The sequence below is a fragment of the Salvelinus alpinus genome, chromosome 8 (genome assembly GCF_045679555.1).
Source record: "Salvelinus alpinus chromosome 8, SLU_Salpinus.1, whole genome shotgun sequence".
NCBI classification, from domain to species: Eukaryota; Metazoa; Chordata; class Actinopteri; order Salmoniformes; family Salmonidae; genus Salvelinus; species Salvelinus alpinus.
The window spans coordinates 83,267,441-83,293,592 of NC_092093.1; the positions used below are offsets into that span (position 1 = coordinate 83,267,441).

Sequence of the window (26,152 nt, forward strand, 5' to 3'; positions counted from 1 at the left end):
GGCTAAAGCTTTCCGGATTAAGAACCGTAATCCACTTTGCTGCAATGCCCCTGCAATGCAACATCCTTTGTCCTTAGTCTCTCATTATTTATTTATGTGTGTGTGTGTGTGTGTGTGTGTGTGTGTGTGTGTGTGTGTGTGTGTGTGTGTGTGTGTGTGTGTGTGCTTGCATGTCTATTTCACCATATTGTGCCAGCGAGAGGAAGGTGTAAGAAAAAACTCAGTTCTCCTCTTCTCAGCTCATGAAAAATAGCTGGGAAAGGGCAAAATATTTGAGCGTCGCCAATAGAGCTGCACTGTTAGCCCAGAAATAAATACAACTCAATCCTCCCAGGTGCTTCGATGCAGTCTTCTCTGCTGAAGCAAACCTGCCTGGCAAATGTTCACAAGGGGAAAGAACGAGCAAGAGAAAGGAAGAGCGACACAGGGTTTATTTTTAAATGAATTTGTTCTCATATAAATCACTGCTTGTCTGCAGTCCATTATTATAGCTGTGCTCATACATTTTAGGTGACGTGTATATTTTAGATGAGATCGCATTGTGTCGGCATCTAGCCTCTTGCCAGGGTGTTCAACCTTTAATGTGTTTGCCTCACGTAACCTCAAACACAGAGACAAGACAGTGTTTAATGTAGAAGGCCATAAAGTTCATTTGAGCACCAATCCAATCCCACATGAATACATTCTGTCCAGCGTTGGTTGATCTCCCCTCGTTTTTTTCTTCTTTGGCCTTCGAAACTAAATTCTCAACCCTCTAGGCATTTTCGGTTGTAGTATGGTTGGGCGTAGGTTTTATATCAGGCCAATTGAAGGATTGTACAAGTTTTCAAAATGTTCTTTAGACGTTGCCCTACTATAATTTCAAGACAAATTTGTGATATAGGTAAAATCCACAAACACTGAGACCAGATTTTTCACTTTAAAATGTACAGGTAGCTGCCAAAATAAAGGAAAAACCAACATAAAGTCTCTTTAATAGGACAGTGAGCCACCACGAGCCAGAACAGCTTCAATGCGCCATGGAATATATTCTACAAGTGTCTGGAACACTTGGCGGGATGTATTTGTATGTATTATGGATCCCCATTAGCTGCTGCCAAGACAGCAGCTACTCTTCCTGGGGTCCAGCAAAATGAAGGCAGTTCTACATTTAAAAAAACATTACATTACATTCACAACAGATTTCACAACATATTAAGTGCGTGCCCTCAGCCCCCTACTCTACTACCACATATCTACAACACACAATCCATGTGTACGTGTGTGTGTGTGTGTGTGTGTATAGTGTCTATGTTATCGTGTGTTTGTATGCATGTGTCTGTGCCTATGTTTGTGTTGCTTCACAGTCCCCGCTGTTCCATAAGGTTTATTTATTTGTTTTTAAATCAAATGTTACTGCTTGCATGAGTTACTTGCTGTGGAATAGAGTTCCATGTAGTCATGGCTCTATGTAGTACCGTGCGCCTCCCATAGTCTGTTCTGGACTTGGGGACTGTGAAGAGACCTCTGGTGGCATGTCTTGTGGGGTACGCATGGGTGTCCGAGCTGTGTGCCAGTAACTCAAACAGACAGCTTGGCGCATTCAACGTGTCAATACCTCTCACAAATACAAGTAGTGATGAAGTCAATCTCTCCTCCACTGTGTGCCAGATGACTGACCAGTAGTCCAGGTGTGACATAACTAAGGCCTTTAGGACCTGTCTTGTTGATAGTGCTGTTAAGAATGCAGACAAGCGCTTTGTTTTGGACAGACTTCTCCCCATCCTAGCTGCTGTCGTATCAATATGTTTTGACCATGACAGTTTACGATCCAGGGCTACTCCAACAGTTTAGTCTCCTCAACTTGCCCAATTTCCACATTTGTAATACATCACATTTAGTTGAGATTTAGGGTTTAGTGAACGATTTTTCCCCAAATACAATGCTTTTAGTTTTTTAAATATTAAAGATGAACTTATTCCTTGCCACCCATTCTGAAACTAACTGCAGCACTTTAAGTGTTGCAGTCATTTCAGTCGCTGTGGTAGCTGACGTGTATAGTGTTGAGTCATCCGCATACATAGACAGTCTGGCACACTTTACTCAAAGCCAGTGGGATGTCGTTAGTAAAGATCGCAAAAAGTAAGGGGCCTTGACAGTTGAATGGGTTATTCCTGATTCTTACCTGGATTTTGTTGGAGAGGCTTCCATTAATGAACACCCTCTGTGTTCTGTTAGTAAGGTAACTCTTTATCCACAATATAATAGGGGGTGTAAAGCCATAACAGATCAGTTTTTCCAGCAGCGGACTATTATCGATAATGTCAAAAGCCACACTGAAGTATTACAAAACAACCCCCACAATATTTGTATCATCAATTTCTCTCAGCCAATAATCAGTCATTTGTGTAAGTGCTGTGCTTGTTGAATGTCCTTCCCTATAGGCGTGCTGAAAGTCTGTTATTGATTTGTTTACTGTAAAATAGCATTGTATCTGGACAAACACCATTTTTTCCAAAAATGGCTATTTGAGCCAGTAAACAGAGCTTTACTATCCTTAGGTAGGGGAATAACCTTTGCTTCCCTCCAGGCCTGAGGGCACACACTTTCGAGTAGGCTTAAATTGAAGATTTGGCAAATAGGAGTGGCAATATCGTCTGCTATTATCCTCAGTAATTTTCCATCCAAGTTTTCAGACCCCGGTGGCTTGTCATTGTTGATAGAAAGCAATAATTTGTTCACCTCTTACACACTTAGTTTTCGGAATTCAAAATTACAATGCTTGTCTTTCATAATTTGGTGAGATATACTTGGATGGGTAGTGTCAACGTGTGTTGCTGGCATGTCATGCCTAAGTTTGCTAATCTTGCCAATGAAAACAATTATTAAAGTAGTTGGCAAAATCCGTGGGTTTTGTGATGAATGAGCCTTCTGATTCAATGAATGATGGAGCGGCCTCTTCACGACTGTCTTGGTGTGTTTGGACCATGATAGTTTGGTGATGTGGACACGAAAGATCTTGAGTCTTGACACCGCTCAACTACAGGCCCGTCAAATGTTTTCCTATAGTCCACGATCAGCTCTATTGTCTTGCTCACATTGAGGGAGAGATTGTTGTCCTGACACCACACTGCCAGGTCTCTGACCTCCTCCCTAAAGGCTGTCTCATCGTTGTCGGTGATCAGGTCTAGCACTGTTGTCTCATCAGCAAACTTATTGATAGTTTTGGAGTCGTGCTTGGCCATGCAATCGTGGGTGAACAGGGAGTACAGGAGTGGACTACGCACCCCAACCCCAGTGTTGAGGATCAACGTGGTAGATGTGTTACCACTTGGGGGCGGCCCGTCAGGAAGTCCAAGATCCAGTTGCAGAGGGAGGTGTTTAGTCCCAGGGTCCTTAGCTTAGTGATGAGCTTTGTGGGAACTATGGTGTTGAACGCTGAGCTGTAGTCAATGAATAGCATTCTCACATAGGTGTTCCTTTTGTCCTGGTGGGAAAGGGCAGTTTGGAGTGCGATTGAGATTGTGTCATCTGTGGATCTGTTGGGGCGGTATGCAAATTGGAGTGGGTCTAGGGTTTCCAGCGTAATGGTGTTGTGAGCCAATTCCAGCCTGTCAAAGCACGTCATGGCTACCGACGTGAGTGCTACGGGGCGGTAATCATTTAGGCAGGTTACCACTCTTTGGCTCAGGGACTATGGTGGTCTGTTTGAAACATGTAGATATTACAGACACAGTCAGGGAGAGGTTGAAAATGTCAGTGAAGACACTTGCCAGTTGGTCCATGCATGCCATCTAGCACCACAGCTTTATAGGTCTTGTTCACATCAGCTACGGAAAGTGTGATCACACAGTCGTCCGGAACAGCTGGTGCTCTTATGCATGCTTTAATGTTGCTCGCTTCGAAGTGAGCATAAAAGGCATTTATCTCATCTGATAGGCTCACATCACTGGGCAGCTCGTGGCTGGGTTTCCCTTTGTAGTCCAAAATAGTTTGCAAGCCCTGCCACATCCTGCGAGCGTCAGCCGGTGTAGTAGGATTCAATCTTAATCCTGTATTGACGCTTTGCCTGTTTGATGGTTCATCTGAGGGAAAAGCGGGACTTCTTATAAGCGTCCGGATTAGTGTCCCACTCCTTGAAAGTGGCAGCTCTAGCCTTTAGCTCGATGCGGATGTTGCCTGTAATCCAGGGCTTCTGGTTGGGATATGTACGTACATTCACTGTGGGGACGATGTCGTTGATACACTTATTGATGAACCCGGTGACTGAGGTGGTATACTCCTCAATGACATTGGATGTTCCAGTCTGTGCTAGCAAAACAACCCTGTAGCGTAGCATCCGCTTCCGTATTTAGCGAGTCACTGGTACTTCCTGCTTTAGTTTTTCCTTGTAAGCAGGAATCAGGAGGATAGATTTATGGTTAGATTTGCCAAATATATATTTTTTTATACATCTCTGTGTGTGGAGTAAAGGTGGTCTATAGTTTTGTTTTCCTCTGGTTGCTCAAGTGAGATGCTAGTAGAAATGAGGTAAACAGATTTAAGTTTCCCTGCGTTAAAGTCCCTGGCCATTAGGAGAGCCGCTTATGGCCTTATACAGCTGAGTGCGGTCTTAGTGCCAGCATCGGTTTGTGGTGGTAAATAGACGGCTACAAATAATATAGATGATAACTCTCTTGGTAGATAGTATGGTCTACAGCTTATCATGAGGTACTCTACCTCAGGCAAGCAATACCTCAAGACTTCTTTTAATATTAGACATCGCGCACCAGCAGTTATTGACAAATAGACACACACCCCTGCCCCTCGTCTTAACAGACGTAGCTGCTCTGTCTTGCCGATTTTAATGGAAAACCCAGCCAGCTCTATATTATCTGTGTCGTCGTTCAGCCACGACAGTTTTTAATGTCTCCTTGGTAGGATAGTCTTAATCGTAGATCGTACAGTTTATTTTCCTATGATTGCACTTTGGCCCATAGTACGGAGGGTAGTGGTGGCTTACCTACTCGCCGACAAATTCTTACAAGGCACCCCGCCCTCCTCCCGCCTTTTCTCCATCTTTCCTTCATGCTAATGACAGGGATTTAGGCCTGGTCTCGAGAAAGCAGTATATCGTTTGCGTCGGACTCAATAAAGCAAAAAATCTTTGTCCAGTTCGAGGTGAGTTCTGTTCTGATGTCCAGAAGCTATTTTTGTTCATAAGATATGGTAGCAGCAACATTATGTACAAAATAATTTACAAACAAAATAGCACAGTTGGTTAGGAGCCTGTAAAACGGCAGCCATCCCCTCTGGTGCCATTATGTCAATGATATAATGTCATTCATCTTTGTTTCATAGTGTTTCATCTTATTATTCAGTTTAGTCACATGATTTCTCAATTTGCAGTACATTTGTCAATTATTTGTACAGCCAGACCTATTTGCCTGTTTTTTTTGTTGGCCTCATCCCTCTCAACCTTACAATTTTTCAATTCCTCATTTCACAGGGATTTAACAGTTTTTACAGTAATTTTCTTAATGGGTGCACATTTATAAAAAATTGGGATAAGCAATTTTATGAGTCAAGTACAGCGTCTGGTTGCTCCTCATTACACACCACGGACCAACAAATATTATTTACATCAACAACATAGGAATCGCTATAAAACTGACATTTGACAGAGCCTCCTGAGTGACGCAGCAGTCTAAGGCTCTGCATCGCAGTGTTGCGGCTGTAGGGAGAGATTTACTTCGCTTATTGCGATCTAGCGACTTCTTGTGGTGGGCTGGGCGAATGCAGGCTGATTTTGGTCGTCAGTTGAACTGTGTTTCCTCCGACACATTGATGCAGCTGGCTTCCGGGATCATGAAATTGGGGAGAAGGGGGGGGGGGGATAAAATAATAATAATGACGTGACATCGTTCTTCCATGAGAAATCCATAATTTGGTGTTTTGTTGATGATGGTGGAAACCGTCGTCTCAGGCACCGCTCCTGAATCTCGCATTAGTTTTAATTGGATTGAAATCTGGTGACTGAGACTGCCATGGCATATGGTTTACATTGTTTTCATGCTCATTCAGTGACTTGTGTCCTGTGGATGGGGGCATAGCCATGGTAGTAGCTAAAATAATAGCCTTCTCAGCATTTTTATACATGACCCTATAGCATGATGGGTTGGTAATTGTTTAATTAACTCAGTAACCACACCTGTATGGAAGGACCTGCTTTCAATATACTTTGTATCCTTCATTTACTCAAGTGTTTCAATTATATTGGCATGTAATGTTTTTGTAAAATGTTCTGTGGAAATTGTTAAGTAGTCATTGTGCATGGAGTTTTACCTTGTAACCATTTGGTTATTTAACTTTGTAACCATTTTGTTTTTGTTTGACATATTTGAAAAATCGGAGTCCCTGTGTCACTTTGTTGCTATGGAATTGAAAGGCCGCCAGAACTTACAAATGTCCCTGTCTTCTATAGGTCCATGGAGCAGGTACCATGAGGCTGCACTGCAGGATCCTTCCCCTCTTCCTCCCTATCCTCAAGCCTCTAGCACGTCATAGGCCGCTCTGCTGCCTCCCAGCCAATGGCAGGCCAACCACAGCCCCCAGACTCTTCCTCTCCTCCCGTCACCTGACCACTGATGTCCCCTCCTCCCAGCCCCTGGTTGGCCAAGATACAACGGTCAAAGTTATGGGCTACTCCTACCCTCGTGATGACTTTACCAACGTGACCAGCAAGATCCTGGCCAAGGTGGGCTGCAACCTGCACAACCAAGCCCACCATCCTCTCTGGCTCATCAAAGAGCGAATCAAAGCCCACTTCTACCGTGCCTACATCATGCGCTCTGGCAACCCGCTTTTCTCGGTCCATGACAACCTCAGTCCGGTGGTGACGACGGAGCAGAACTTTGACAGCCTGCTCATCCCGCCCGACCACCCCAGCCGGAAGCGAGGCGACAACTACTACCTCAACCGGGGTACCATGCTGCGAGCTCACACCTCCGCCCACCAGAGGGAGCTGGTGTGCTCGGGGCTGGACGCCTTCCTGCTGGCGGGTGACGTGTACCGAAGGGACGAGATCGACGCCAGCCACTACCCCGTGTTCCATCAGATGGAGGGTGTACGCCTCTTCTCCAACCACGAGGTCAGTATAAATGGTTGTGGAGTTAAAGTACTGATACATTCAAACTAAACTCAACACTGCCATGAGAAGCTCCAGTGTTATTGATTAGCTTCTAATCCTAACCACAAGGTCAAGGCATTCTCTGTAGTGTCACAACAAGGTCAAAGAGTAGGACTCACAAAGTAGGATGAATACACTGGGCCCTTGTTACACAGCGGCAAGATCTACTGTTTTATCGATTTAAATATGCTGTGTTGAGTGCTGTAAAGACATTGATAAGTCATCTTAGATTCACATACAGTAACTCACCTTTTTTACCCCCAAGTTGTTTGCCAAGGTGTCGAGTGGAGAGGACCTGTCTCTCTTTGAGAGCGGGGGGCACCGGACCCCTCAGAAGCAGGAGACACACACTCTGGAGGCGGTTAAGCTTGTGGAGTTTGATCTGAAACAGACCCTCGACCGTATGGTCAGACACCTGTTTGGAGAAGGTAAACAACATTCCAAGTTCAAGTTTGTTGATAGGGACATCTTACCTTCCGATGGGTCTTGAGAAAGAGAGAAGAAATGCAATTAATATTCCCCAATAGTCCTTTAAGGCCAGTGGTCTCTAGAAAGAAAGGACGTTTTTTGATACTTTTGGGATCAGTCCCTCGCCTTTTGTCTCAACCTGTCCTTTCTTCTCCTCCATCTACCTTCATATTCTCCTCTCTTCTCTGTGCCAGAGCTGGAGATCCGCTGGGTGGAGTGTTACTTCCCCTTTACCCATCCCTCCTTCGAGATGGAGGTGCGTTTCCAGGAGGACTGGCTGGAGGTGTTGGGCTGTGGAGTAATGGAGCAGGAGCTGGTGCACTCTGGTAAGCACATCTGTTGAGAGACACACACACACACACACACACACACACACGTAAACACTCACACACGAACGCATGAACACAGACACACCCTCATTCACTCTTCCAAACACACATGCACTTACTGTATACATGAACACAAACATGCTTTCACAAGAAAATGCACTTTCATAGACATACACACTTGGGCAAATACAAACTTATGCTTGCATACACTTACTCTGTCTCACACATACAAATACAGTGCATTCGGAAAGTATTCAGACCCCTTCCCTTTTTCCACATTTTGTTACGTTACAGCCTTATTCTAAAATGGATTAAATTGTTATTTTTCCCTCCTCAATCTATACCAATACACCATAATGACAAAGCCAAGACACGTTTTTAGACATTTTTGCAAATGTATTGAAAATAAAAAACAGAAATACCTTATTTACATACAGTACCAGTCAAAAGTTTGGACACCTGCTCATTTTCTTTATTTTTTTACTATTTTCTACATTGTAGAATAATAGTGAAGACATCAAAACTATGAAATAACACATATGGAACCATGTAGTAACCCCCAAAAAAGTGTTAAACAAATCAAAATATATTGTAGATTCTTCAAAGTAGCCCTGATGACGTTATCTCAACCAGCTTGATGAGGTAGTCACCTGGAATGCATTTCAATTAACAGGTCTGAACAGGTGTGCCTTGTCAAAAGTTCATTTGTGGAATTTCTGTCCTTAATGCGTTTGAGCCAATCAGTGGTGATAAGGTAGGGTTGGTATACAGAAGATATCCATATTTGGTAAAAGACCAAGTCTACATTATGGCAAGAACAGCTCAAATAAGCAAAGAGAAACGACAGTCCATCATTACTTCAAGACATGAAGGTCAGTCAATCCGAAACATTTCAAGAACTTTGAAGGTTTCTTCAAGTGCAGTCGCAAAAACCATCAAGCGCTATGATGAAACTGGCTCTCATGAGGAACTCCACAGGAAAGGAAGACCCAGTGTTACCTCAGCTGCAGAGGATAAGGTCATTAGAGTTACAGCCTCAGAAATTGCAGCCCAAATAAATGCCTCACTGAGTCCAAGTAACAGACACATCAACTGTTCAGAGGAGACTGCGTGAATCAGGCCTTCATGGTCGAATTTCTGCCAAGAAACCAATACTAAAGAACACCAATAAGAAGAAGAGACTTGCTTGGGCCAAGAAACATGAGCAAAGGACATTAGACGAGTCCAAATTGGAGTTTTTTGGTTCCAACTTTGTGAGACGCAGAGTAGGTGAACGGATGATCTCTGCATGTGTAGTTCCCGGCGTGAAGCATGAAGGAGAAGTTGTGATGATGTGGGGGTGCTTTGCTGGTGACACTGTCCGTGATTTATTTAGAATTCAAATCAAATCAAACTTTATTTGTCACATGCGCCGAATACAACAAGTGTAGACCTTACCGCAAAACGCTTACTTACAAGCCCTTAACCAACAGTGCAGTTCAAGAAGTGTTAAGAAAATATTTACCAAATAAACTAAAGTAAAACAAATTAAAAGTAACACAATTACATAACAATAACAAAGCTATATACAGGGGGTACCGAGTCAATTTGCGGGGGTACAGGTTCGAGGTAACTTGTACATGTAGATAGGGGTGAAGTGATTAAGCATAGATAATAAACAGCGAGTGGCAGCAGTGTACAAAACAAATGGGGATCAATGTAATAAGGTAATAGTCCGGTGGCCATTTTGATTAATTGTTCGGCAGTGGCTTGGGGGTAGAAGCTGTTAAGGAGCCTTTTGGTCCTAGACTTGACGCTCCGGTACCGCTTGCCGTGCGGTTGCAGAGAAAACAGTCTATGACTTGGGTGACTGGAGTCTCTGACAATTGTATGGGCTTTCCTCTGACACCACCAATTATATAGGTCCTGGATTGCAGGAAGCTTGGCCCCAGTGATGTACTAGGCCGTACACACTATCCTCTGTAGCACCTTACGGTCAGATGCCGAGCAGTTGCCATACCAGGCTGTGATGCAACCGGTCAGGATGCTCTCGATGGTGCAGCTGTAGAACTTTTTGAGGATCTGGGGACCCATGCCAAATCTTTTCAATCTCCTGAGGGGGTAAAGGTTTTGTCATGCCCTCTTCACGACTGTGTTGGTGTGTTTGGACCATAATAGATTGTTGGTGATGTGAACACCAAGGAACTTGAATCTCTCGACCCGCTCCACTACACCCCCGTTGATGTTAATGGGGCCTGTTCGGTCCGCCTTTTCCTGTAGTCCACGATCATCTTCTTTGTCTTGTTCACATTTAGGGAGAGGTTGTTGTCCTGGCACCACACTGCCAGTTCTCTGACCTCCTCCCTACAGGCTGTCTCATCGTTGTCGGTGATCTGGCCTACCACTGCTGTGTCGTCAGCAAACTTAATGATAGTGTTGGAGTCATGTTTGGCCACGCAGTTGTGGGTGAACAGAGTACAGGAGGGACTAAGTACACACCCCTGAGAGGCCCCAGTGTTGAGGATCAGCGTGGCAGACGTGTTGTTGCATGAGTTGCACCGCAGAGTGAAGGAAAAGCAGCCAACAAGGGCTCACCATATGTGGGAACTCCTTCAAGACTGTTGGGAAAGCATTCCAAGTGAAGCTGGTTGAGAGAATGCCACGAGTGTGCAAAGCTGTCATCAAGGCATAGGGTGGCTATTTGAAGAATCTCAAATACAAAACATATTTTGATTTAACACTTTTTTGGGGGGTACTACATGATTCCATATGTGTTATTTCATAGTTTTGATGTCTTCACTATTATTTTACAATGTAGAAAATAGTACAAAATTATCAGGATGAATTTAGAAGTGTTCACAAACGTCTTATCTACACACTTTGAAAGAAAAGTACTCCAGTCATCATTCACCATTCAGTTCCTATTGGGCAAAAAAACTACACAAAACACAACCAAAACAAATTGCAAACGCATCCAACAAGTTTGTAGTCACAAGCTTCATGTAGGTATTGTGTGCTAGGAATATGGGACCAAATACTAAACTTTTGACTACTTTAAAACCCTATTAGTGAAATGTGTCCATATACTTATGACATCTTCAAATGAGGGGACTAGATCTATTTCTACATTTTTTTTTTTTTACATTTTAGTCATTTAGCAGACGCTCTTATCCAGAGCGACTTACAGTAGAGTGCATACATTTTATTACATTTTACATACTGAGACAAGGATATCCCTACCGGCCAAACCCTCCCTAACCCGGACGACGCTATGCCAATTGTGCGTCGCCCCACGGACCTCCCGGTTGCGGCCGGCTGCGACAGAGCCTGGGCGTGAACCCAGAGACTCTGGTGGCGCAGCTAGCACTGCGATGCAGTGCCCTAGACCACTGCGCCACCCGGGAGATTCTAAACGGTTAAACAAAATAAGGTAATGCATTCTGTACTTTCGCCTCATATTGAACATTTGATCTCGTATTCAAAATACTGGAGTATAGAGCCAAATGTAACATTTTAGCTTCACTGTCTAAATATATACGGAGGGGACACACAAACAAACAGACTGTACTCTTTACAGAATTGTATACTTAAGCGATAGCTGTTGCTGTTTTGCCCTTGAACAAATCTGTGTGCTGATGCGCCTCAATAAATATCCCACTTATCTAGAAATCAATAATACATTAAATGGACGCCAAAACAACATGACTCCAGTTTAGCTCTAGTGTTTGCTCTCTCCCCCCACCGAGGGCCCTTTGCTGTTGTGGCTAAGGTCGTTGGGGTCAAATCTTTCTCCTCCGTCCTTTGCCATTTCTGCAGTGCAGTCACACTTCCTGCCTCCACCAGCAGATGGCAGTGTTGTGCAGCAGGGGGCAGAGCCAGAGGTGAGCTTGGGAGTGGTGGGAGTGTCCCATTTGGGGAGTGTGAGGCAGGAAGACACACTGTTGGGCCCCAGGAGAGGGGAGCTGGTTCAGCGGCCCAAACAAAGGCTCGTTCCAGGGGAGAGGACCTGGAATGATCCCCTCACGCTGCAGCAATAGCTCCCAGCCAGCAAGCCAGCCAGCCATCCACCCCTAGACTGTTACTGAAGCCATTAGAGGAGAGGGAATAGTACGGAATCACTGAATCAGTAGTCTTACGGTTTTGCTTCAGTGAAATATACAGAAGGCATCAAAAGACTGTTCGGGTTGGCACGATAGTGTGAAAGCCACCCTACTGTAGTGCACACGCGAACAAGGCCTTGTTAACGGCAAAAGTGCATTGTTATCAGATAAGGAGTGGGGCTGAATACTGCCCATTTTAGAAATCAAAACTCGGATTTGGGAAAAGATTTGGAAGATATATCTGTTCCTGGGAATGTTGGCAGATCTCCTGGTTCCGGCTATGCACGACAGTGGAAAAACCCTCTCAGCTCCTAGCCCATCACCTCCAGACATATTGATTACACAGCCATGTCCAATGGGCTCAGGCTCTACCTGCCCGTGACAATGTCCCACAAGTGCCTGATTCACATTATTGGGCCAAGCTGTATGAGTTGGCCTGTGTTGGCCTGTTTTCCTTGTTATGAGGTACTCTGACAGATAGGCGAACACCTAATATCTTGCTCACTTTGTGTGTTTCCTCTTCTTGTGTCCACTGAAAAATGCATTGCTTCAAGATTACGCAAGAGCTTCACTGCTTGTTTACATCTGGTTAAAAGGGTACTACCCGGCTCATAATCAGTGTTTCAACGCTCTTTTATCCAGCAATGTAACTTGGTGTTTTTGAGAACTGTTGCTGTCAAACATGACTGACTTTATTATGTGAAATATAGTTATGATTTCTTCTCACGCTATGAACCGTTTTGTGTAACACAAGGCATTATATTTTTATTATTTGAAACCTAATAGCGTTGTTCATCAGGGCACACCATAGCAAAATGTTTTAAAGAGCATTGCAACATAAAACGAAAACCAGCATTTATTTTTGGATGAGTTCTGATAGTACGTCCTAGGGTTGGGCGGTATCCAGATTTCCATATCATCATCCTTATTTTTCTCCCGGGATTTACGGTATTACGGCCCCAAAAAAACTAAAAGCCCATTGGGTGTCTATTACCAGAATGCTAAAAACAATTGCCTGCGTAATAGCGAATTTCCATGGAGGCTGCTAGCTAAATATGCTAACGAGCTGAAACAAAAAATAAACGAATTGCAAAGACAGGCAATCCAGCCCATAAAGTTATACGTACAGTATATAGGTAGGAAAGGTCTCTCCTAGACCCAGTCTCTCCTAGCACCAGCCCAGCTACCCCCAGTCTCTCCTAACCCCACCCCAACTACCCCCAGTGTCCCCTAGCCCAGCTATCCCCAGACACACAACTCATCCAAAGGTCTTTCACTTCTCAAACACGGCAGAAAGCTATTACAACCCTAAAATGCAAGATTAACTTTAAGCAAAACATTAGGAAATGTAGCTGGCTACAGTCTTTCTATGATACACATTCGCAATATGATGGCCATGCATAGTTTTTGCAAGAAATACCTTGCTTTTTCATTGTATGCTCATTTACTTGTGTGGCTGCCAGCCAAATAACGTTGCACTTCTGTTGTCATCTGATGACAATGAATCTATTTTCAGCCGAATATTGCACTAACGTACAGTATTTTATGTGAAGCAAAACTATAGTTGCACGTCCCTGATCACTCTATTGAAGAAAAAAAGAATAATAATTGACTTTCAATATGAAACGTGACCCCTGTCAATACACAGCTCGACTCACCTGCTCCCGCTTTCTCCCGTTGTGTTTTTTTACAAACAAACACGTGACTGGCTCAACTGTTCTGGGGAACTATGGTGAGCTACATAATGTGACGGGTGAAATGAAGAATGCGATCTGCTTCATCTCCTGACGTATTGCACAAGTTGACTGCAAATATTTACTTATGTATCGACAAGTATAAAAATGTATAAGAAAAAGGTCAAAGAAACCGTTTCAACGGAGTTGGCGGTGTACGGTGTACCGCCCAAGCCAAGTACGTCCTCATTTCTCTCTGTTCTGGAACGTTTTCTTCCATTTTGTGACTTCGGAACACGACCCAGTTGGCTGACCAGTTGATACTGTACCTTGAGACCCTTTGAGCGTTGACCATTGATGGTGTTACTGTCAACACCGTTCATGTGGTTGTTGCCAGCGGAGACTATGATCTGGCGCAAGGACTATAATTGGGATTGTTTTATGGCTCTGTAACCCTTGTTCTTCGTACCTGCAGCACTAACACTGGGAAAATAAATAGGCATGCAGAACTGGGGTGAAGTATGATGTTACTACGCTACACACCTGTGTGTGTGTGTGTGTGTGTGTGTGTGTGTGTGTGTGTGTGTGTGTGTGTGTGTGTGTGTGTGTGTGTGTGTGTGTGTGTGTGTGTGTGTGTGTGTCACTTTAATGGGACCAGTCCACACTGGAGTGGAGGTTGATTGCATATCAATGGAAGTGTCCCGCTGCCCTGTCAAGAACATTGCTCTGCTGCAATGCTCTTGACATTAATCCGCGGGAGAGGGTTGTTCTTCAATGACTTTGTCAAACTACACACAAAACCACATGTGCCCACATATGCACACACAGACCCACACTTGTATTTTCTTTCCCATTTTCCCTCTCTCACTCTTCACTGCAGGGACTTTAACCACACCCTGCCACTCTCTCTCCCTCCCACTCTAACACACACAGATACACACACCCACACGCTCACAGACTAGCTCCTCGCTCATGCTTGTTCTTACTCTCTCAACTCCGTCTCTCTCCCTCTCCCCCCATTTCTTCACTGCGGCAGATCAGTGTGCCTCCCGTTACCAAGGCAACTCTTCATTCATTCCCCCCCACACACACACACACACACCCACCCACCCACCCTCACTAACTCATACAAACTCATACATGCACCCTTTCCCTTAGGAACAGTGAGACAATAAGAAAAAGATGGCAGAGAGGGTGAGGGAAAGATACAGAGAGAGTATTAAATGTGTGGGGTTCTCTCTCCAGACGGGACCAGCAGCCGGCCTGCCAGTAGGGGGGTGGGGGGGTGAGTTTTTTTTAAGCATGACCAGCCATATTCTGAGCATGGACGAGGCATGCCACAGGCTTGGGGTTTAGGGACAGATCAAAGGGTGAAGGAAGTGATGCGGGGGAGAGGAGGTCTCCAGCCTCCATTAGTGCTGGCGGTCCCACTTAGATATTCATTAGAGCGCCGGTGTGTAATCCCTTTGCACGCATTGATTCCACAGGGAACTGAAGGGTGGGCAAGGGTGTGTGTGTGTGATGGAGAGGGGGCGCTACTGAGGGGCCTCCCCAGAACCTGACCACCGCATATGGGACCCGGTGTTAATGACGGCACGTGTCACCCCCCCCTACCCCCCATCCTCAGTTTAGTCACGCCCCGGAGGGCACAGTAGACCCCACCAATGTGATTTAAAATTGTGTTCGGCTGACAATTAGCGCCCATTCAAGTCCCTGTGCCAGAGGGCCACAAGCTCCCAAGGGACAGCAGAGAGGCGTGGGGCGTGTGGATAGGCTGGTGGGATTGAGGGTGGTGGGGAGGGGCATTGGTTCAGGTGGCACCTTCAGTCTTAATCCACCTCCCTTCCCCTTTATACTGAATAAATCATGTGCCAATTCTGACCCGTCCCCTCTCGATGTCTACATTCTCATTACACCACCTTCTGTCAGATCTGGCCTTTTTTTCTATTCATTTTATGAGTCGACGATTTTAATCAGTCCCTAAACCCCACGCCCCCCTGGCCTGACTGACGCCTTTCTTTTCTTTGATTATTAATGCCAGTTCCCCCTCGTAGGAAAAGGACACAGGGAAAACATGGATATGGAAAGAAAACGCTGCTGATGAGTGATTAGGAAAAGATGGAGATTGAGAAAAGGAAGGAAGGGTTGATCAAAACAATTCATATCTTGGTAAAAGCAGGGATCAGTATCTCTACCGAGAGACCAAGAGAGAGACTGCAGTATACAAACCAGAATAGCTATAGACTAAGGGAGAGCGATAAAGATAAAGGGGGATAAAGAGAGGGCGTATGGGGGGGAGGAGGAGGGAGAGAGAGAACCAGTTAACGCTGTGACCCCTCATGTTTTGTTAAGGTGGCAACTCCTCCCACTCTCTGGCCCCTCACCCCAAAGCAATTGGCAGGTGGCCCTCCCCCCTCCCCTCACCTTCCCCTCCTCTAGCCCAAGTCCCAGTGGTCCCACTGCAGGCAATCACTAGTGGGACAGAGGGTGGAGACAGCTGGTCCACGCACACACACACGCCAACTACCACTCCCTGTCCCCTGAGTCTGCAGGGCCTGCAAAAAACAATAGTTTGTGCAGCGTTCCATTTGAGCCAGCTTGCCTTCGCATGGGCCAAAAAGACCCAGACAAACAGAGAGGAAGAGGGATCGAGAGAGGGCGAGAGGATGTCATTGATAGGGCAAAGTGGAGAGTCAGTGTGGCTTAATGAACACACTGGATTGATGCAGTGCCTTAGGTCACCTTTGCGAATACGTCATACACTGAGGGTACAAAACATTATGCACACCTGCTCTTTCCATGACTTAGACTATCCAGGTGAAAGCTATGATCCCTTATTGATGTCACTTGTTAAAGAAGGATTTTTAAGCCTTGAGACAATTGCGACATGGATTGTGTGTGTCATTCAGAGGGTGAATGGGCAAGACAAAAGATTTAAGAGCCTTTAAACGGGGTACGGTAGTAGTTGCCAGGCGTAGGGCTGTTGCGGTGACCGTATTACCGCCACGGTAATGTCCTCTTATGCACTCTGGACATGCATTGGTAGTACCCAACTCGCTAAAGACCATCAGGTCGCTACTGGCCTGGTACTCAGGGCTCTATTGTCCCTGTAAGTCTGACATCAATGCAATCGAAAATCACATCAAACACTTGTCGTTAAAACATTGTGCTTTTAAAACTCACCTCACTGTGATTGATCAATTTGAGGAAAGAAGTTCAACAACAGGTTGAAACCGAGTGGGAAACGTGATCATCGTGGATGTTGTTCAACGCCTAACACAACGAAATGTACAGGACTTTTGTGGTGAATAATTCAAAACAGCCATAAGCATATTGTAAGGCGTTCACTCAATGCTGTACAATGTAGAGGAAAAACGGGGCAATTCAAGAAAGAGCTACGAAATTATGTCAAAACGTAGTTTTCTTTGCCCTATGTCATTATAAATTACATAGACTGAATCATCACACTGTTCTCTATTATAACCTTAATTATACTTGTACTTGACTGTGTTGATGACATAAGAGCGTTAATTTGCTGTGACTGTTGCTAGTTTAGACTGCACTGCTCTTGGTTGTATCTCTTCAATATTTGGGGTTGTGAGGTTGGACCATTTTGGAGGCATTTCCGCTGGTTGGACCAATCAAAATCAACTTGATACCTTCGTCATTTTCACCCCCAGATCATTGGCTTTCATTGCCTATAACCACAATCAATCTACGTTGAGAGGGGCTGTTTCTATGGCGTTTTAAAGGGAAAGACTCAGAAATACAAAATGGAAACAGGAACAGATTGTCTTCGGAGGGTGGATATTGAAATTCAGTCTGTTAGATTTGTAAATAAATATATATTTAGTCCCTGTTTAGGTTTGTATTCAGCGGATTTAATTTAGAAATAGCCCATGTTTTCACTCATGAACCTGCAGCCACTAGTTAGCTTGTCAGTTGACATTTGAAGTCAGCGCCGTTCTGCCACAGACTTCTATTGAGTATTATACAATGGATGGGTCTAACCCTGAATGCTGATTGGTTAAAACCGCATTCCTGACGGTGTTTATTCCACAAGTTGCCGCCGGCTAAATCTATGACATTAAAATGGCTATTTACTCAGTTCCATCTGACTGTGCAATCCATTGCCTCATCAGCCCAGCCAGGCAATTTATGAACTTGATCTCCACTATAAAAAGCATGAAGACATTATCTAATTTCTTTTCGACTAACATTTAGTTTTCAACAGCGGAGATGTGTATAAACCTTGCTGTCTGTCTCTCCGGCATTTGCAACATTGTTTCAATATTCAAATTTGATCTCCTGCTGTTCCCATAGGAATGTAATGAACGTGTCGGGATGAGACAGACGGGCAAGCAGCGTTTCTCAGCCAGTCGAAATCATGATTCAACTGGCATCATTTTTTGGGATATACAGTTGAAGTCGGAAGTTTGCATACACTTAGGTTGGAGTCATTAAAACTCGTTTTTCAACCAATCCACAGTTTTTTTTTTTTTTTTAACAAACTATAGTTTTGGCAAGTCGGTTAGGACATCTACTTTGTGCATGACACAAATTATTTTTCCAACAATTGTTTACAGACAGATTATTTCACTTATAATTCACTGTATCACAATTCCAGGGGGTCAGAAGTTTACATACACTAAGTTGACTGTGCCTTTAAACAGCTTGGGAAATTCCAGAAAATGATGTCATGGCTTTAGAAGGTTCTGATAGGCTAATTGACATAATTTGAGTCAATTGGAGATGTACCTGTGGATGTATTTCAAGGCCTACCTTCAAACGCAGTGCCTCTTTGCTTGACATCATGTGAAAATGAATTGAAATCAGCCAAGATCTCAGAAAAAGAATTGTAGACCTCCACAAGTCTGGTTCATCCTTATGGAGCAATTTCCAAATGCCTGAAGGTATCACGTTCATCTGTACAAACAACAGTTCGCTAGTATAAACACCATGGGACCACACAGCTGTCATACCGCTCAGGAAGGAGATGCATTCCGTCTCCTAGAGATGAACGTACTTTGGTGCAAAAAGTGCAAATCAATCCCAGAACGACAGCAAAGGACCTTGTGACGATGCTGGAGGAAACGGGTACAAAAGTATCTATATCCACAGTAAAACGAGTCCTATATCGACATAACCTGAAAGGCCGCTCAACAAGAAGCCACTTCTCCAAAACCGCCATAAAAAAGCCAGGCTACGGTTTGCAGCTGCACATGGGGACAAAGATGGTACTTTTTGGAGAAATGTCCTCTGGTCTGATGAAACAAAAATAGAACTGTTTGGCCATAATGACCATCGTTATGTTTGGAGGAAAAAGGAGGAGGCTTGCAAGCCGAAGAACACCATCCCAACCGTGAAGCACAGGGGTGGCAGCATCATGTTGTGGGGGTGCTTTGCTGCAGGAGGGACTGGTGCACTTCACAAAATAGATGGCATCATGAGGAAGGACAATTATGTGGATATATCTCAAGACATCAGTCAGGAAGTTAAAGCTTGGTCACAAATGGGTCTTCCAAATGGACAATGACCCCAAGCATACTTCCAAAGTTGTGGCAAAATGGCTTAAGGACAACAAAGTCAAGGTATTGGAGTGGCCATCACAAAGCCCTGACCTCAATCTTGTAGAAAATTTGTGGGCAGAACTGAAAAAGCGTGTGCGAGCAAGGAGGCCTACAAACCTGACTCAGTTACACCAGCTCTGTCAGGAGAAATGGGCCAAAATTCACCCAACTTATTGTGGGAAGCTTGTGGAAGGCTACCCGACACGTTTGACCCAAGTTAAACAATTTAAAGGCAATGCTACCAAATACTAATTGAGTGTATGTAAACTTCTGATCCACTGGGAATGTGATGAAAGAAATAAACACTGAAATAAATCATTCTCTCTACTATTATTCTGACTATTATTCTTATTCTTAAAAGAAAGTGGTGATCCTAACTGACCTAAGACAGGGTATTTTTACTAGGATTAAATGTCAGGAATTGTGAAAAACTGAGTTTAAATGTATTTGGCTAAGGTGTATGTAAAATTCGGACTTCAACTATATACCCCAATATTTTTGTGGGAGAAAAGGTCAAACTAAACTAAGCTAATTTGCAGTCTTTCCAGCTAACTTTGAAGTTATTAGGTTACTGTAGCTGTGTTGTTCGCCAGTTCCAACAACAGTGTCCTGACGAGTGAGCAGATTTTCAATGCCAGGCGATATCAAATAGTATTTGTCACATGCGCCGAATACAACAGTTGTAGACCATACAGTGAAATGCTTACTTACAAGCCTTTAACCAACAATGCAGTTTTAAGAAAAATAAGTGTTAAGTAAAAAATATAAGTAATAGCGAGGCTACAGAGTCAATGTGCGGGGGGCACCGGTTAGTCGAGGTAATTGAGGTAATGTGTACATGAAGGTAGAGGTATTAAAGTGACTATAATAAACAAAGAGGGAGAGCATTGTACGTATCTCTGTGTGGAGTAAATGTGGTCTAGAGTTGTTTTCCCCTCTGGTTGCACATTTAACGTGCTGGCAGAAATGAGGTAAAATGGATTTAAGTTTCGCACCTCATCAGTTTATTGTTATGGATGTATCCAAATAAATGTCACTATAAAACAGCTTAAACAAATGCAAATGCAGCTACTTTGTTGTTATTCTGGCTTCACTTTATGACGTGACTGTAAGTTAGCCGCAGTTGGCTAACTAGCAAGCAAGGGATAAGAACGTTGCAAGCCAGTATGGCAATGGAACATTTAGAATGAACGACTGGGTCGCGTCCATAGATGCAGAATAAAAACACGACTGAACGACTAGCATCCCTAGATTTGTGTCGGGACTATATCTTGTGTAAGGATGAAATAGTATGAATAAATTAATTAAAATAACGTTTTTAATGAAAATATGTCAATCATTATTTGAACATGTTGGAAACCCGTTGTATAAAAGTGATAATGCCCTCGAAGCCAGTGTTTTGGAGGATATATTGGCACAGTTTGCTGGCCATCGACTTTGTCTCGGGCCTATCAACACCCGTGACAATATATCGTCAAACACCGGTTTCTCGGGCATTATCACTTAAGTGACCACTTTTTGATCAAGCCTGTGATGACATTCTGTTCGCTCTAAACATGCTAAATTCTCTGAGTAAATTCTCAGTAACTTTTTAACCATATATGGTAGAGACAATGGGTTTGGACTATTGTTTTCTATTGAATGGATATATTTGTATAATTTTATGTGTGAACACTGTACATATTACAGTTTGCGCATATAAGTAGGCCTATGAGCCCAAGCCTGTAAAAAACCCTGAATTAAAATAATGATTGTGCCCTTATACAATACATAGACTACCGAATATTACGCACAAAAAAAATAATAGAAAGATTTAAGATGTCTTTCGTACATACTCCAAAATTAAACAAATTCTAGTAATCACCTTTGACTGGTTGCCTTATGCTACGCTCCAAACCGTCTATTCATGAGTCTGTGAGAGAACGTGTAGGCCTAGGCGATGCTGTTGGTTCATCGACTGTGCAGGGCGGCTAAGCCTACAGTTATAGTGAATTTGTATTTGAATAGCCTAGTAATAGGGCATTTTTTTAAATATTTTCATAATTAATAGGCTGACACGTTACATTTAGCTGCAGAATATCTCACCTCCGTGCGTTTCCATCTCCTCTCTTGTTCATTCCTTTCTCTAGCGTGTAGTCACGTAGTCATGTGATATCTGACAGCACTGGCCCGATTTTGACAACTTTATTTTCTTTGACCCCCTTTTCTCCCCAATTTCGTGGTATCCAATTGGTAGTTACAGTCTTGTCTCATTGCTGCTACTCCCGTATTGACTCGGGAGAGTCGAAGGTCGAGAGCCGTGTGTCCTCCGAAACACAACCCAACCAAGCCGCACTGCTTCTTGACCCAATGCCCACTTAACCCGGAAGCCAGCCACACCGATGTGTCGGAGGAAACACCGTAACCTGGCGACTGTGTCAGCGTGCACTGCGCCCGGCCCGCCACTAACTGAAATGTGTGAGTCACACCAGAGAGGAAGAGGCAGAGTGAAGGAAGGATGAAGTGAAGAAAGGATGGCGTCTGGCAACCTTCCCAAGCATGGGGCCTTGTCCGTCCCAGAGGGAATCGACAGACAGGGAACAAAGCACTCTGGGAAAGGAGACAAGCTGTCGGCTTGTAGAAAGTTGTTTGTAAAAAATCGTGTCGGTCACGAGGCTCTGCTCAGCAAACAAATACTTGTATTTTGAAACTGGTGAGTCAGTGAGTCAGGGAAAGACTGCTTGATATGTGGAGAGGTGGAGAGTGGGGGAGGGAGGGGTAGAATCTATAGAAAGAAAATACACTGATAAGGCACAGTGTGCTGCTGCATGGTAACACGTGTCGTATCACCTGACAGTCATTCAGACATATAGCCTGCTTCGAACTGTGAAGGAGATGTGTCTGTGTGTGTGTGTGTGTGTCTAAGTGAAACTGTGTTAGTGTGTTTCACTAACACTGATGTTTGTTTGCTACGAGATAGGAACCGAAGCTAATGAAGACATGCAAATGCATACCTGAGTGAAGCAATTATATTTAACGAGTACACAGCAGTTGTGCATTGTGGTTTTACCAAGCTGGAGTAAGAGATGTGCGGGGGCATGGCATGCCTGTTGTCCGCCAAAACGCTGGTTTTGTGGTTGTCATGGCATTGTTAATTGATCGGTTTATGTATGCTAATTTGTTTTCCCCACGATGTGGTGGGCGGGGAAGCCACGTGGGAGTGTGAGAGACAAGGATGCAAATTATAACACGGGTGGCGAACATATACAAGGAGGAGGAGACGGAACGGAGGAGCGGCGACACCACAGCAACTACACTTTTCCCTTACTCACTTCGGCTACGTGCCCGTCGCAGCTTGTTCCTTTGTCCAGGCTTTCATTAATGAGAGGGGGATATGGGACAAGAGCTGTCACTGTGTTAATCCATTTTAGGGGATTTGTAAAAAGCCTTTTCTGCAGGGAAATGTGCTGTTCCACCAAGTCTGCAGCAGCAACTGGAAGGGACATGGCCTTGACATGGCCTTAGACATTTTATCGGAAGCCCAGGTGAGGGCAAAGAGAGAGAGATTATATAGAGTGAGAATTCAATGATACAGTGATTTGCCCATGTAACAGTATAACTTTAAACCGTCCCCTCGCCCCGACACGGGCGCGAACCAGGGACCCTCTGCACACATCAACAACGGTCACCCACGAAGCATCGTTACCCATCGCTCCACAAAAGCCGCGGCACTTGCAGAGCAAGGTGCAACACTACTTCTAGGTTTCAGAGCAAGTGACGTAACTGATTGAAACGCTAGTAGCGCGTACCCGCTAACTAGCTAGCCATTTCACATCCGTTACACTCACCCCCCTTTCAACCTCCTCCTTTTCCGCAGCAACCAGTGATCTGGGTCACGGCACCAATGTAACAGTATAACTTTAAACCGTCCCCTCGCCCCGACACGGGCGCGAACCAGGGACCCTCTGCACACATCAACAACGGTCACCCACGAAGCGTCGTTACCCATCGCTCCACAAAAGCCGCGGCCCTTGCAGAGCAAGGTGCAACACTACTTCTAGGTTTCAGAGCAAGTGACGTAACTGATTGAAACGCTAGTAGCGCGTACCCGCTAACTAGCTAGCCATTTCACATCCGTTACACCCAGCGGGCAAAACTGATTACAATGCCGTCTTTATGACATCATGGTCACGTTGTATATGGGCTGGATATGTTTTAATCTTTTTAGCAACCAGAAAAACTTCCAAAATGACTTATTTCCCTGTTTGATGTATGATGTATGATGTCTTCTCAACCAAAAAACCCCGTACACAACCAGGAAATTACGTAATCAAGACTTCATGTGCCAAATTGGGCCAGCTGGGTAGTATTTGAATCGTGCTAAATATATTGAGGCTGAGCTGGTTATCAAATCCCATCAAGCTAAAAAAAAATATCCACCAAGCCATGTGTTGCTTCGCGCCCAGAGGAAAATGTGGCCCTAAGGGAGCTTCGAAAGGGCATTTGTGGAGTAAAAATCTCATATATGTAGAGTTATTCACATCGGAGCCCTAATAACAAGTCCCCTCTTGCCCTCCAATCCTGTCCCACCAAAAGCTCAAACACAATTGATGCAGAGACTCTGACTGTATTTGATACCTTTTCCAGTTCTTTCACATCAGCAGCAGCACAGATGACAGTATAATGTCAAGGAGAGTAAGGAACTTTAGATTGTTTATATACACACTAGTTTTTCCCCCTTTTCCACTGGCTCATCTCAGACTATTCCGGAAATATATATCCCTCAACCTTGTTAAACCACTTTTTAAATGTGTTGGTGTTGTGGTGATCAGAATGGGGCAGGGAGTATTCAGATCAGTACTATTGGTCATTGCTACCATTCATTATTTGTCTATGTAGCAGTGGTTGTAATGTCCCTTCAACATTTACTTGGTGCAGTAATGTTGGTGGTTTACAACCCACCGCTCCATGCACCACCCCTGCAGCCTGAATGGAAATCAATCAGGATTGCAATCAAAGTGAAAGTCAATCACTGTGTCCCGTGTAGTTGTTGTTCCACATACATTATAATGATGTATTGTACAGTCAATCTCTCCCATCTTCATCCAGTTATATTTCAGTGCTAACCCGTTTCTTTCTCATTTAGGAGATACGTTAGATAAAAATTCTATTGTAAAATTAGCAGCTGGTCAGGCTGCTAGCATACACTACTGGTCAAACGTTTTAGAACACCTACTCACTCAAGGATTTTTCTTTATTTTTACTATTTTCTACATTGTAGAATAATAGTGAAGACATCAAAACTATGAAATAACACATATGGGATCATGTAGTAACCAAAAAAAGTGTTAAACATATCAACATATATTTTGTATTTGAGATTCTTCAAATAGCCACCCTTTGCCTTGATGACAGCTTTGTGCACACCCTTGGCATTCTCTCAACCAGCTTCATGAGGTAGTCACCTGGAATTAATTTCAATTAACAGGTGTGCTTTCTTAAAAGTAAATTTGTGTTATCAAATCAAATCAAATCAAATTTTATTAGTCACATACACATGGTTAGCAGATGTTAATGCGAGTGTAGCGAAATGCTTGTGCTTCTAGTTCCGACAATGCAGTAATAACCAACAGTAATCTAACCTAACAATTCCACACTACTACCTTACACACACACACAAGTGTAAAGGGATAAAGAATATGTACATAAAGATATATGGATGAGTGGTGGTACAGAACGGCATGGCAGATGCAGTAGATGGTATAGAGTACGGTATATACATATGAGATGAGTACTGTAGGGTATGTAAACATAAAGTGGCATAGTTTAAAGTGGCTAGTGGTACATGTATTGCATAAAGATGGCAAGATGCAGTAGATGATATAGAGTACAGTATATATACATATGAGATGGGTAATGTAGGGTATGTAAACATTGTATTAAGTGGCATTGCTTAAAGTGGCTAGTGGTACATTTTTACATAATTTCCATCAATTCCCATTTTTAAAGTGGCTGGAGTTGAGTCAGTATGTTGGCAGCGGCCGCTAAATGTTAGTGGTGGCTGTTTAACAGTCTGATGGCCTTGAGATAGAAGCTGTTTTTCAGTCTCTCGGTCCCTGCTTTGATGCACCTGTACTGACCTCGCCTTCTGGATGATAGCGGGGTGAACAGGCAGTGGCTTGGGTGGTTGTTGTCCTTGATGATCTTTATGGCCTTCCTGTGACATCGGGTGGTGTAGGTGTCCTGGAGGGCAGGTAGTTTGCCCCTGGTGATGCGTTCTGCAGACCTCACTACCCTCTGGAGAGCCTTACGGTTGTGGGCGGAGCAGTTGCCGTACCAGGCGGTGATACAGCCCGACAGGATGCTCTCGATTGTGCATCTGTAGAAGTTTGTGAGTGCTTTTGGTGACAAGCCGAATTTCTTCAGCCTCCTGAGGTTGAAGAGGCGCTGCTGCGCCTTCTTCACAACGCTGTCTGTGTGGGTGGACCAGTTCAGTTTGTCCGTGATGTGTACACCGAGGAACTTAAAACTTTCCACCTTCTCCACTACTGACCCGTCGATGTGGATAGGGGGGTGCTCCCTCTGCTGTTTCCTGAAGTCCACAATCATCTCCTTTGTTTTGTTGACGTTGAGTATGAGGTTATTTTCCTGACACCACACTCCGAGGGCCCTCACCTCCTCCCTTTAGGCCGTCTCGTCGTTGTTGGTGATCAAGCCTACCACTGTAGTGTCATCCGCAAACTTGATGATTGAGTTGGAGGCGTGCATGGCCACGCAGTCGTGGGTGAACAGGGAGTACAGGAGAGGGCTCAGAACGCACCCTTGTGGGGCCCCAGTGTTGAGGATCAGCGGGGTGGAGATGTTGTTACCTACCCTCACCACCTGGGGGCGGCCCGTCAGGAAGTCC

At 44.2% G+C, this 26,152-nt stretch overlaps 1 protein-coding gene across 1 annotated transcript in view; it reads left to right on the plus strand.

Moving 5' to 3' along the window:
- The window catches only part of LOC139583771 (phenylalanine--tRNA ligase, mitochondrial-like), a 136,851-nt gene that overhangs the window by 41,131 nt on the left and 69,568 nt on the right, over positions 1 to 26,152 (plus strand). Inside the window, exons 3-5 of the mRNA XM_071415218.1 lie at positions 6,443 to 7,108; positions 7,413 to 7,575; positions 7,810 to 7,941. Coding sequence (XP_071271319.1) covers positions 6,461 to 7,108; positions 7,413 to 7,575; positions 7,810 to 7,941 — 943 coding nt within the window. The 5' untranslated portion in view covers positions 6,443 to 6,460. The remainder of the gene's footprint in view (positions 1 to 6,442; positions 7,109 to 7,412; positions 7,576 to 7,809; positions 7,942 to 26,152) is intronic.